Below are 12,302 nucleotides of genomic sequence, written 5' to 3'. Positions count from 1 at the left end.
TCCTCGCCGCTGCCGCTCACATTGGCTGCGGGGAACGTGCCGCCCCGCCCACAACAAACGCCGATTGGACAGAACTAGGTCAAGCTCCCCGCCCCGCGGATTCCCCCATGCTACAGCCGCGTGAGACCAGTTCGAAACACAAAAGCGCGAGGTGTCTACTGTACAGCATGACAGAGCGCATGCAAAACACAGCGCCGCATGAGCTGTGCTGTTTGTCTCAATGTGGACATACACTATTAGTGCAAAAAAAAAAAAAAAAAAAAAGAATAAAAATATACTGAACAGATCTGTTGAATAGATCTGCCTCAGCTCAAAGCTTTAATGGTGAATAATATGCAGCAATTGTCAGCTTTGAGTGATGCATGAGTAATATATTAGTGCATATTTAAGGTAATATATTGATGCATAATTTAAAAAAAATATATGAAAGTGTTATCCTGGTGGTCCCCTTTTCCACACTGAGCAATCATTGATCTGATGGAGGATGTTAAATATCCACAGTAGCAAATGAGCTACATATAAACACAGTTTGTCATAATATTTACACCAAGGCAGTGACTTTTGAATAGGCTGCATAAATTACATCACTGGTCTTCATTGTCCCCATTTTTGACATTAAAGTCCACTGTTGCACTAAATTGATTACCATATTTTAAAGGGGTTATGAGACTGAACATCACACAGGCAGAAATTGCAGCTCTGTCTCTGGACGTCATGTAGGAAGGACAAGCAAATCAAGCTGTCAAAATTTTATTACTGCCTTGTGCAGCTTGGTGTGGCTCATTTCATTTTATGATGACTAGATTTGATGCTGTTCACGCAGTTTGTTTACTTTGTGTTTTTTTTTTTTTTTTTGTGGCATTTGGCCCCTAGTAAAACATTTGCGTACACAATCATCCGACTCTCAGATCACACATACCGTGTTCTACCTCCTGAGTCTAACCCCCTATCAATGCAGAATCCATGTGACAGCCACACTCAGACACAGGGGCAAAACACACACACAGGATAAATGAGTTTCTTACTGCCATCTTGTGGAACTAGAAGAGGAGTGAGAGGTGGTACACACACATTTATTCACTGTGATGTGGAGCCTATGTGTGATAGATTTGAATGATATACAACAACTCATTGACCTGGAGTAATATTCCCAACAACATGGGTAGGCCTAAGTGCATTTGTACTTTAATGAAATTTATTGGTATATCCACTACATCCCAAAATCCATTTAATCCACACAGTAATGTGAACTTCACACAGGACATAAGGCTAAACATAACTGTGAAACTTCAATACTGACTTTGGTAACAATTACAACTTACTTATATTCAGTAACTATCAGTTTTTACTGTCTTCTGGATATTGCAGTATATAACTTTGAATGAGAAATGAAAGGAAAACAAATGATAACACTTATAGTTTATTCAATGCCGAAATATAATCAACTACTGACTTTTCAGTAAATAAAGTAATAGAAATCTACTTATAACTATCATTCTTTTTTTCTTTAAAAGAAAAAAAACAAGGCTTGACAGGGGTATGAACATTTCTTAAGTGATAAAGTGACAGAATGTACTGAAAACTTATTTTTCTTTTTCTTCAGAAGAAAAAAAAACAAGGCTTGACAGGGTAAGAACATGATTGCAATTCAGCAAAAAAGAGTAAAAGGTAAAAGGCGTTAAGTATAAGATTGGCATGTAGACTGATTGGGTTACACACATAAATACATGGAATAATACAATTGCTTCTATGATGATAGGTCCTTGTCTTTAACGCACTGTGAAGTAGAAATAATCACTGCTAAAAAGAGCATACAAATAACATGAGATAAACACGTATTACAGTCCACTTGTTTAACCTGTATTCAATCTCTTGGTATAAAAGCTATGAATAATATCTCAAATAAATGAAGGAAAGTGAACATGATGAGCAAGGCTTTTTGTAAGTTACTTCATTTTGGCAGGAGAGGGATCATTGTACAGCTTATTACTAGCAACTTTGTCTTTTTTCCTATATGTGATCAAATCACTAGAGAATATTGAGCAACTTTCAAATCAAGTTTACACTAAAAACCTTTGGGGATATATTGAATATACCATCACATACTGTAGGAGTGAATTCACAACCTCCGCAAAAACTGACCAGAGAACAAACATGCACTGACAAACTATCGACAAATGTCTTTGTCCCCATGTCCCTACTCCTAATAAATGCACTTTACATTTTTAAAAAATCCTCAGAGAGCCTCTAAGTGAACAACAACAAGACAAAGTACACAGCAGAGACGTTAATCATACAGCAAGAGGTGTAGCAGGGATGCTAGTGAGGATATTGGGAAGAGAGATACATTAGCAGGTCATATCACCTAAACTTGTCTAGTAACTGCACAGTGTCAGCCAAGCGTAGTGTCAATGCACTTGAGGGGTTAATGATCCTATGGAAACAGTCACATCTTTGAAACATCTTCCAATACAATTCGGAAGAATTTCAGGTGATACTTTTATAGGATGCTCTACAGTAGTTGTTAACACACTCATTCTAATAGTCAGCAGAGTAGATGTCAACACAGACACCAGGAAAATTCTCCTAAAGGCATCGGGTGCCTTTTAAAGTCCCTTTTCTTCTCATCTTCCCATTTTAGAACTAAAATATTCCTTTTGTATGCCACTCTTTCAGATATCAGGGTGCTCAGTATCTGTAGGCGCCATGTAGAGATGACATCTCCCCCTGACACTCTCGGTTATTTCTCTCTCCTGGTCTCTTTGAGAGTTTCAGGCTGATAGCAGCTCCTCGCTGCAGTCCTTTAGCCCTGCGACGGCAGGACACCTTGTGCCTGTGGAGGAGTGTAGCATTCCAGAAGCGAGCAGAGCAGCGTCGGCAGGAAAAAGACCCTCTGGCTCGATGTGAGGCCCGATGGATGAAGGCCGCCAAAAGCCGGTGAGACTGCTTCCCACATACACTGCACCTCAAGCGCTCCTGAGTGGTCAAAACTCTTTGTGGGTGTTTAACTGCCATGTGGACTAGAAGCCCAGCTTGGCGGGCAAACACTGAATTGGGGCACATAGGACAGCCAAAGCGTTTTACAGGGACTTTGAGTGACGACAGGATCTGCATCCTCATCCCACCAGTGTTGACGAGCTTATACCCACCCCCTCCTGGCCCCCCCCCTCGCCTGATCTTCAGAAGCAGAGAGCCTCGTTTTTTCTTCTTCACCTGCCTTCTTATCAAACAACTTATCTTTCTCTTTGTTTTGCTGCCATCAAATCTGACTAATTCTGAGGATTCCCACTTGTTCCCCTGCTGTTCTCTCCTGTCGGACTTTTTTTTTTTCTTCTTGTGCCGCCTCATTTCATCAGTTGGCTGGAAGTCCTGTTCACGGTGTTGGTGGGTCTGGATAGACGACTGATGATGATGATGAAGATGTGAAAGATGATGATGAAGATGATGATGTTCAGTGGAAGGCAGCTCCGTAAGGGGCTGGAACGGGGCTGTGGTGTGAAGCGTGTGACTACGGGATCCTGCTGGATAAATGTGCTCCCCTTTCACCCCTGCTGGAGAATGCTGGTGCTGAGGGGGCATAATTGTGGAGTTTGGGGGTAGAGGCTGTGAGAAAGGCGGGGCATTAGAGGCTGAGGACTGGGCCGCTGCAGCATCATAAAACAGGGGGGAGTATCCAGCGGGTGGTTGTGGGGGAGCCTGTTGGTGACTATGAGTGACTACACTATGACTTTGCCCTGCATGGCCCTCAGTCGCAGGAGCCATCTGTAACAGAGCATTGGTGGCAGCCTCACTCTCTGCTGTAGACTGACCAACATCGCCCCCGACTCTGTTGTCTCCTGACCCACTGCTACCCTCTTGTGGGTTAGGCGGTTCAGTGCGGTTCAGCCCATGCTGTGACTGCCTGTGTCGAGTGAGGCTATTTGAGTAAGCAAAGGCTTTCCCACATACCTCACAGCAGAAGAGCTTTTCACCCCCACCTTCATGAACCGTCTGGTGGTGGGCAGTCAAATGGAAGTGATGGCGGAATGACTTCCAACATATAGCACAGGTGTAAAGTCGGGGCGGGGGCTGAGTGGTGTGGGGCGGGGGCTGAGTGGTGTGGGGCGGGGGCTGCGCTGGCTCTTGAGGCTTGATGTCTTGAGGATATGAGTAATAGGAGGAAGAGGTGTTTGGTGCTTGGCTCTGGCTCTGGCTCCTGTCTTGGGCCACGCTACATTGTGGGTTTGGGTTTGGGTTAAAGCTGTTAAGGTTCTCTGCAGCTGGTGTTGTGGGCACCTCTTCCAGCTCCCCTTTCTGATGGAGTTTGCTGTGCCTCCTGAGGCTCTGTGAGTAGCCAAACTCTTTCCCACAGATGCCGCATTTGTAATTCTTTGCCCCAGAGTGGACTGTTTGATGTTTGCTGAGGTGAAAGGCCTCCCGGAAATATTTTCCACAAACATTGCAGTGGTGAGGTTTCTCTCCGGTGTGGATGCGGTCATGGCGGCGTAGGGTCTCACGTCGTGCAAAGCCCTTACCGCAGACGCTGCAGAGGTAAGGGCGTGGGAGGCCACTGGGCCCAGGTCTAGGGGTATATTGCCTGCGTTTAGGGGGTTGTCCACCAGCTGTCGGATCTTTCTTTGCTCTGGGTTTGCGGGGACGCTTCGGCTTGGCAGTAGGGTTTTGTGGGTTACTGCTCATGGTCTCCGGGTTACCTCCACCTCTGTAATTCTTATCCATACCGGATGTTGATGAAGGTGACCCCAGAGGACCTAAACCCAGACCCCCCAACAGCCCTCCTATGATATCTCCCCTATCATCTCTGTTTCCACTGCTACTAGCTGCTGTTATAGCAGAGATAGCATTATTGACAGAGCTGGTGACGTCATCCTCTGAGTCATCCAGCAGAGAGGACAGGGGCAGGTGGGGCTGTTGCTGTGGATGGTGATGTTGAGCTTGGCTTTGTGGGTGAGGATGCAGTGTCGGGGCCAAAGGTGCCTTTCTCAGAGCTGGGCCCGCCATCCCACTGCCACAGGGGGAAGCACCAGAGTAGCATGGAGATGGATTACTTTGAGAACGGTGATCATCATGGTAGCCTGTGTAACGATTCCGAGAGTAGTCAGTGGGGTATTTACCATCTGCTCTGTCCCTGTCATTAGCACTCCCTCCCCTTCCAGACTGAAACAGACCATCACACCCTAAACTTGATTTTTGTTCTCCTTCCCCCACAATGATCACACCATCTTCCTCCTCAGTTTTCCCATAAATTACCCCTCTACTGCTCTGATAAGTTCCCCCTCCACCATTACCTCCTCCACTTCCCCCACCTCCCCCCACTCTCTCCTCCCCATCAGTTCCTGTCTTGCTGCCCCGCTGTTTGGGTCCCCTACCTGGCTTGCCGCAGGTGCCTGAGGCAGCATGGTTGAGTAGAGAGGTGCTCTCACGGAAGGAACGCCCACAGGCTGGACATCGGAATGGCTTTTCCTCATGAATCTTCTCATGGCGTGTCAGAGACTCTCTACGATTGAAAGCCCGAGAGCAGGTGGAGCAGCCATATGGGCGGGCTGAAGAGTGTATTACACCATGTTGCAGAAGGTGCCCTTTTTTCTTAAAGGCTTTGCCACAATCAGGGCAATGGAAAATTTTGTCTGGGCTAGGGCAAGAATTGGATGAGGGCTGAGAAGTATCTTGGGTGGAGTGGGGAAGGCTTGGGTCAGATTGTGTTTTAATGTGAACTGGGTTTGGGCCAGTTGTGGCAGTATTGCTAGTACCTGCTGCTGTTGGCTCATGCATGCGCAAATGCCTGCGAAGGCTTGACAGGTGAGTGAAGCTTTTGCCACACTCTCCACAGCTATACATAGGGTCTGCATCAGGCTGCGTGGGATTGGGCTGAATGGAGCTCTGGTTATCAGGTTTAGAAAGGTGAGAATCATTAGTAACTAGCACTGAGGCAGCAGTGGAAGAGGGAGCAGAGGAGGAAGAGGAAGAAACTACTGATGAGGACGAAGATGATGAGGCAAGGAGGGATGATGGATCCCCTCCCAAACTTGGCATACCAACCCCACTCCCAATTAAAGCTGGGGGCTGACCATGGCTAAGTCCTCCTCCACTACTGCTAGTATTAGGATTTCCACTGTGGCCATGACTACCACTGCTATTACTATTACTATCAGATTTTCTCTGTGGCAAATAGCCGGCCATAGCTTTCTTCCTCCTACTGCTGCTACTACTACTGCTTCCACCTCCACTGCTTTCCCCTTTACCATCATCCTTTGACAAGGATAAATGAAGTGGCAAGGGGAGAGGCAAGCCTGCTTCCTGTTGCATTAGAGAAGCTATCTGATTTGATGAGAGAACAGGGATGCCCTGGAAGTCAAACCCACCCAGGGATGAGGGCTGAGAGCCTGGGTGGAGCGGGTGATGAGGATGGGAATGAGAGTGAGGATGAGACAGGGTGTGAGACGGGAGCTGCTGCTGCTGTGGAGGCTGCTGCGAAGGCTGCTGTGGCTGGGGAGTGGAGTGGCCATGTGAGTGGGAAGAATGCAAAGCTGGAGGCGGAGCAAGGCTAGCACTAGACTCCCCACCTGTCTGACTTAAACCAATCCCCAAGTGATTGTGGGTTCCCTGTTGAACTAGAAATTGCTCTAAGCTAGCATTGGCAGGCACCCCAGAGAGGAAATACTGATTAGCAGCTAACATGCAACTGAATTGTTGGTGAAGGCTCCGTGCATCAGACTGGGCGCCAACCAGCTGGTGCCCCAGTGAGCTGACTGCGCTGCTGCTAGACGGATTGCTGGAGGTGGCCACAGAGCTCGAGGGGGAGGGAGAGGAAGAGGAGGGGCCAGGTGATGCCTGAGGGACAGAGAGACCAGGATGCAGAGGAGGAGGGGGTGGAGGTGCAGATGTTACTAATCCTCCTAATCCCCCAGCACTCCCACTACTGCTACTTCCCCCAGCGAAGTGCTCAAAACGGCCTACGCCTGGGTGTAACTGCTCCTGAGCTAGTGCTGCCTCAGATGGGTGGAAGGAGCGCAGGAACTGTGGGTAGCCTGAAGAATGACTTGAGCTGCTGCTACTCATCTTGCTTGACTTTGAGCGTGAGCTCTGAGATGAGGAAGGCTGCTGTTGTAATGGTGGGGGAGGAGGAGCACTCATCTTGGCAAAAATGGAGGCAGAATCAGAAAAGGCGTTACCTCTAGACCCCTGGAGGGGTCCCAAGCCGAGTCCAGATAGAAGAGCTCCAGAAGACTCAGCCTGTTGTTGCTGCTGCTGCTGGAGTTGGTGCTGGTGAAGTTGGACTTGCTGTTGATGCTGCAGTTGTCGATCTAAACCAAGGCCTTTGAACTGGTGGGCCTGATGCCCACTTAACATCTCTATAATGTCCAAATTGTATTTTCCAAATTGGAACATCTCCCACTCACTGGCACATGGGGGTGCCGGGGCCACACCTGCAGCACTAGGAGCTGCAACAATGATCCCAGCACTGCTGACAGACGAGCTTCGCCCTAAGGGAGACGTTATGCTACTACTTCCTCTGGAACTACTCAAATCTCGGCTTGAGTCTGAATTCCTTCCAGTAGCACTGCTGCTATTGCCTCCTGATCGGGCACTTCGACTGCTACTGCTTCCCCCTGTTCGTCCACTTCCCCCCGTCTCCATCCAAAAGGATAGGGGACAGGTGGAGGCAGGAAAATGTGTTTAAGATGAATAAAAGGGTAAAACAGGTGTTTTTTGATTTATAGTTGGACTCCAACTTACTTCAAAATTGCAAAGGAGAGTTTTTTTTTTTAATTATGAAGCAGTTCAAATGTTCTTTGTTGCCTTTGAAAGTTATTCTGTTGGCACTATTTTCCTTCATCTAGGCAGATGTCCTCATCCTTCTTCAGTCAACAGTTCCCTATAACTGGGAGGGGGGAGGGGGAGGGGGGCAGAAGAGAAAAATCATGGAGGGCAACAGGAGAGTAATTTTGAATAAATATAATTTACTGTCCCTTGTTAAAGTTCCAATACTGAACTGCATATTTCAAAAGTAGTCATGACTGATTTCATTTCCATAAGCCACCTCTGATCTTATGAGGGGGGATTCCATCCTTTCAGGTGTATCTTTGTATCTACATGGCCAAAAGATGAAATAATTTTATTTATTTATTTTTTCTTACTTTTCACGATTCATGTTTTTAATCTAGATTTTTCTTGTTTTCCACTGTTACTACTAACTGATGGGAATCTGTGGGGACATGATCATGAGGCTGGTTATTTGCACATTTGTTTCTGGGCATGCACAGTCTACGTAGACGAGTAAACTGGGGCGTGTCTGACAGAGTGCTCTGCAGCTGTTATAACAAATGTAGTCAAAATCTTGGTTCTACAATTCAGCCCTTTTTTGGCAATTTAAAACATAATTTTATATTAATCTATTTATTGCCTAGCCTTAACTGTAGGATATCTGAGTTAATTTAACAGCACAACGGATTAATCATATTTTAAGACAAAAGTAATAATTCATTAATTTAATCATTCATGGCCTATAATAGGTGGTACAGTCAAGTGAATTAGCCAAGTATTTCTGCTGACGAGAGGGAAAGATCCTGCTAGTGCTTCTTAGGTCATTTTTATTTTTCAGAATAAGCGAGGAGCACTTACTTAATGAAGTACATGAACAACTGAGACAAGAGATTAAGTTATCAGTACAGTATTGGGAGAAATAATATAACAATGTTCAACTGTGATATTGTTTTTATTAGCTATGTTGTTGTTATATATTTTTTTAAACATCTTTGTTACCAGAGCTCAATGTCCTGTATTGTACATTCCATTCATATTAAGATATATTAAGTGTTACATTGAAGAGTTGTAACTGTTACTGTTCCATTGTCTAAAAAAATGTATGAATATTAAGCTCTGTGGAGACTTTATTTCCGGCGATACTTGCACACTATATATTTTCCATACATGTTCTAATATAAAAGGCACAAACATATTATAATCAAGCACTTACTTGCACAAAAATACTGTACCTTGCCTTCTTAGGTATGAAATTCTGATTAATCACAAATATTTCTCAGGTCAGTTACAGAACAATTATTATTATTGTTATTTTCAACCTTGGCCTTATTTTATTAGTTTCCGCCATCATTTCTTTCTGCATCTCACACTGTAGAGCTTTATCGACCCCCAGTTTGCAGAGAGCGCTGCTCTCCAATAGGAATACACACAGTGCTGCCACAGTCAACACTCAGTGCAGCAGCACATCTTTAAATAGCTGCGATGGAGCAATTATTAAAACATTTGCAGTTACCACAGCCAAGTGTTTGTGTTTTATTTGTTGGAAGGCATACCTCCAAAATCATTTGTATCTTGGATATTTTTGACTTTGAAGAACACCCATAAAATGCAACAGTGCACATTTACTGCATTTCCTAAGTGCAGTAGATCACATTGGTATGAATATGACTGATAATTTGGATTTGGATTTTTACAAACTTGGACAGCCAACGTTAGCGATTCCCTGTAGTTTACTGCTGGTATTGACACGTCTCCAAAATTCCCGATTCCAGATGGTGATATCAGAGCCCTCAAAAAAAAAAAAAAAAAAAAAAGTCCACATTTCTTACTTGTTATTACAAGTAGACTAGCATGAACGGATTTCCCCAGTCGGCAGTTTGTATTTACAGAAAATCCAGCATAACAGGAATGCAACCTCAGAGCACATGAGTGGTTTCCTTTACAATTATCTCTCTAGTTAGAATAACATATCTAATACTGCAAGGGACAAACATTTCAGAGAGAAAACTGAACGTAGGCAAATCCCCTTGCAGTATTAGTGTTACTGATGGAGAGCGCATGTTTCAGTCATTTTTTGGGTTTAATTATTGGAGATGATTAGCTCTTGAGTGTGTATTGGAGAATATCACTCCTTGAGAACTGGGGGTATGTAAAACTCTACAGAGAATTCATGAAAATCTACTAGGAAAATACTACTAGGTATAGGAATACTAGGCAAATTAGGAAAATAAGGCCCAGGTTGAAAACGATCATAATTATCCCTTAGTGTGTAATGCAATCCAGTATACCAAGATAGGAAATCCTAAACAGACATACCACTCAGGTAGCTAGGACTAACTGATAGTTTATGAATATTAACATTATTCCTAAAACTACAAACCTAAGAAATAAGTTTTAAAGCTAAGGTGCACTAAAATGTACTGAGGCGATGGTATCCCCAGATTCAGTTCCACTTGTTTGAAAACTGCAATGCACTGGGCGGAGAGAGCAGCGGAGAGGAGAGAGCGGGGAGGAGATGGGAGGAACAGCTATCAAATTAATTTGATTATGCAGAGGTGAATTATGGTTTAAGAGTACCAAACACCCAGTGACTTTCACATCATTTGGAATTTTAACCCTGAAGAAAAAAAAAAAACGTGCATAAGTTGAACATCAGTGTTTCAACATGTGCATGTCTATATGGAGGTTAACACCTGGTATTATTATCTTCTATCTCCAACAATATCTAGATACGAGTTAAAGTCTAATAAAACACTTTGTGGTGTTTCTGATCCCTTACTAAAGCTGTGAACTAAGCCTTTGAAAGTCATGCTAATGCACACTCTGGAGCTGCTACGCTGACAAACGGAGACCAGCTAAATGGTTATTGCAATCTGCTCTGATAACTAAATTGGCAGAAACCATAGGGGCATTGTCAGTCACCTTATCTGGCTTTTCAGTGTTAGCTTTTTTATTCTCAGTTGCTCCCAAAGGCACACATTTCTGCCAGCGTGCAACTGTCGGTGCTGAACTTTAAACTCACATCCAGCATATTAGTCCATGTGCAATTAGCTGAGCAACAAAAAATAAGTGATTTCTTTGAATAAGATAGTCAAAATGCATGTTTGCTCCAGTCTATGTTTTCAGTAAAATGGGTAGTGGGTGCACAACAGGGTAGGCACAGTCCAAATGGGGGCAATTGCAGGGTATCAATTGCTGTGTAGGACCATAAAATAGGTCAAGTCCATGACTGTGTATTGTAACCCCACAAAAAGGACAAATCCATACAAAAATTAAAGGAAAAAAATCCAATTTCCTTGACAGGTATGGATTCCAAATCATATTTAGCCAATTATAATGGTACCTAAATGAATTTTAATGTTAATAACAGTGCAAGAACATCTTTACAATTTCCAACTATGCTGAAAATAGTGGCTATTGTTTGGATTTCAATTTTCCATGACTCTACAACTGAGGTAAAAGTGCACTGGCTTCGGTCTTAACCACTAACTTAGCATCTCATTTCGCTCGCCTCTTTATATTCTTACCGTTTCCCTTAATCGAAGAAATGCAACTAGAGGGGAGTGAGCTCCCCCCAGCAGATGTGGGAGATAATATATCGCTCATTTGACTGCCTCTCATTTTAATGTAAACTAGCGATCCTGCGAAGAAGGGACAGAAATTGTGAATCAACATCAGTATCTCACACGCACAGCACAGGCACAATGTAAACATGATCAGTACGGCCACAAGCAATAACGCATGCACACTTGTGGTGGCACACTGTAATAGTATTGGCTAACGTTTGCTAAGGGAAAAAAAATACATAGGACGCGCTTGCTTGCATGCATGCAAAACTTCACGGTTCTCCTTAGCGTCTTATTTTTGCACTGGGCTCGGCGTGTTTGGGCTATTTGCTGTCGGCACGTACATCTACAAAAGCACATATGCACCACGGCTAACGTTAGCTAACATTACCGAGCGTCATATTAAACACACGCTGTCGAATATTACGATGCTAATGATATGTATACATCTGCGTAAACATATATAGGGCAAATGTTTACCTACGCATCCAGCTGCAGAGCACAGGCAGATGGATGAGGCCTGTCACGCCTTCTACCCGTTTAGCTAGCTACCATCCGCTTCCATTTCTGCGTGCTGTTTTCCACTCGTTAGCCACAGCCATTTTCACTGATGCTGAGCTAGGTGAACGCTTACACGGTGCTCCCTCGAAACCAACACCAGCGGATGCAGAAACCGCCTCCTCGCCATTTGACTACAGCAAGCCGCAACCGGCGGTGAACAGTTATTAAAGATTTTAGCCGGCCCCAAATATTTTGGATGGTCCGTTATAATAATTTTCGGGTAAAAGTGAGTGACGTGTGCTCACTTAACATTGGTCCTTTCCGGCCCTTGTAACATTTCCGGGTAGCACCAGCGGAGCTCGCCGACCGTCTTTTTTAGCTCGCAAGTCCTCACCATGCACAGGGTTTTGGTCAGAGCGGAGGTGCGCTTCCCCCCGCCAAAAAATGCTGCACATGTGAATAACTCGTGCATAT

General features: G+C 44.5%; 1 protein-coding gene across 7 annotated transcripts; it reads right to left on the bottom strand.

The window, feature by feature from the left end:
- Positions 1 to 1,142: 1,142 nt before the first annotated feature.
- Positions 1,143 to 12,256, bottom strand: LOC115374507 (zinc finger protein 865). Of its 7 annotated transcripts, none has more exons than XM_030073473.1 (4): positions 11,808 to 12,255; positions 11,289 to 11,402; positions 5,367 to 7,879; positions 1,143 to 5,072 (listed from the first exon to the last, which is right to left on the bottom strand). In XM_030073473.1, exons 3-4 carry the CDS (start codon positions 7,633 to 7,635, stop codon positions 2,689 to 2,691), a joined length of 4,653 nt encoding a protein of 1,550 aa, XP_029929333.1. In that variant the 5' UTR covers positions 7,636 to 7,879; positions 11,289 to 11,402; positions 11,808 to 12,255; the 3' UTR covers positions 1,143 to 2,688. The 7 variants fall into 7 exon arrangements, with proteins under 7 accessions (XP_029929333.1, XP_029929334.1, XP_029929327.1 ...); XM_030073474.1 differs by having other exon boundaries at positions 7,170 to 7,879; positions 11,808 to 12,250; XM_030073467.1 differs by having other exon boundaries at positions 1,143 to 7,879; positions 11,808 to 12,256.
- Between the last annotated feature and the right edge of the window lie 46 nt (positions 12,257 to 12,302).

The sequence above is a fragment of the Myripristis murdjan genome, chromosome 16 (genome assembly GCF_902150065.1).
Source record: "Myripristis murdjan chromosome 16, fMyrMur1.1, whole genome shotgun sequence".
Lineage (NCBI taxonomy): Eukaryota > Metazoa > Chordata > Actinopteri > Holocentriformes > Holocentridae > Myripristis > Myripristis murdjan.
This window is presented reverse-complemented; position numbering and strand designations above follow the sequence as displayed.

Excerpts from the sequence above, each read along its gene's own strand:
- LOC115374507 (XM_030073467.1), bottom strand. The coding sequence starts at position 7,635 with ATGGAGACGGGGGGAAGTGGACGAACAGGGGGAAGCAGTAGCAGTCGA.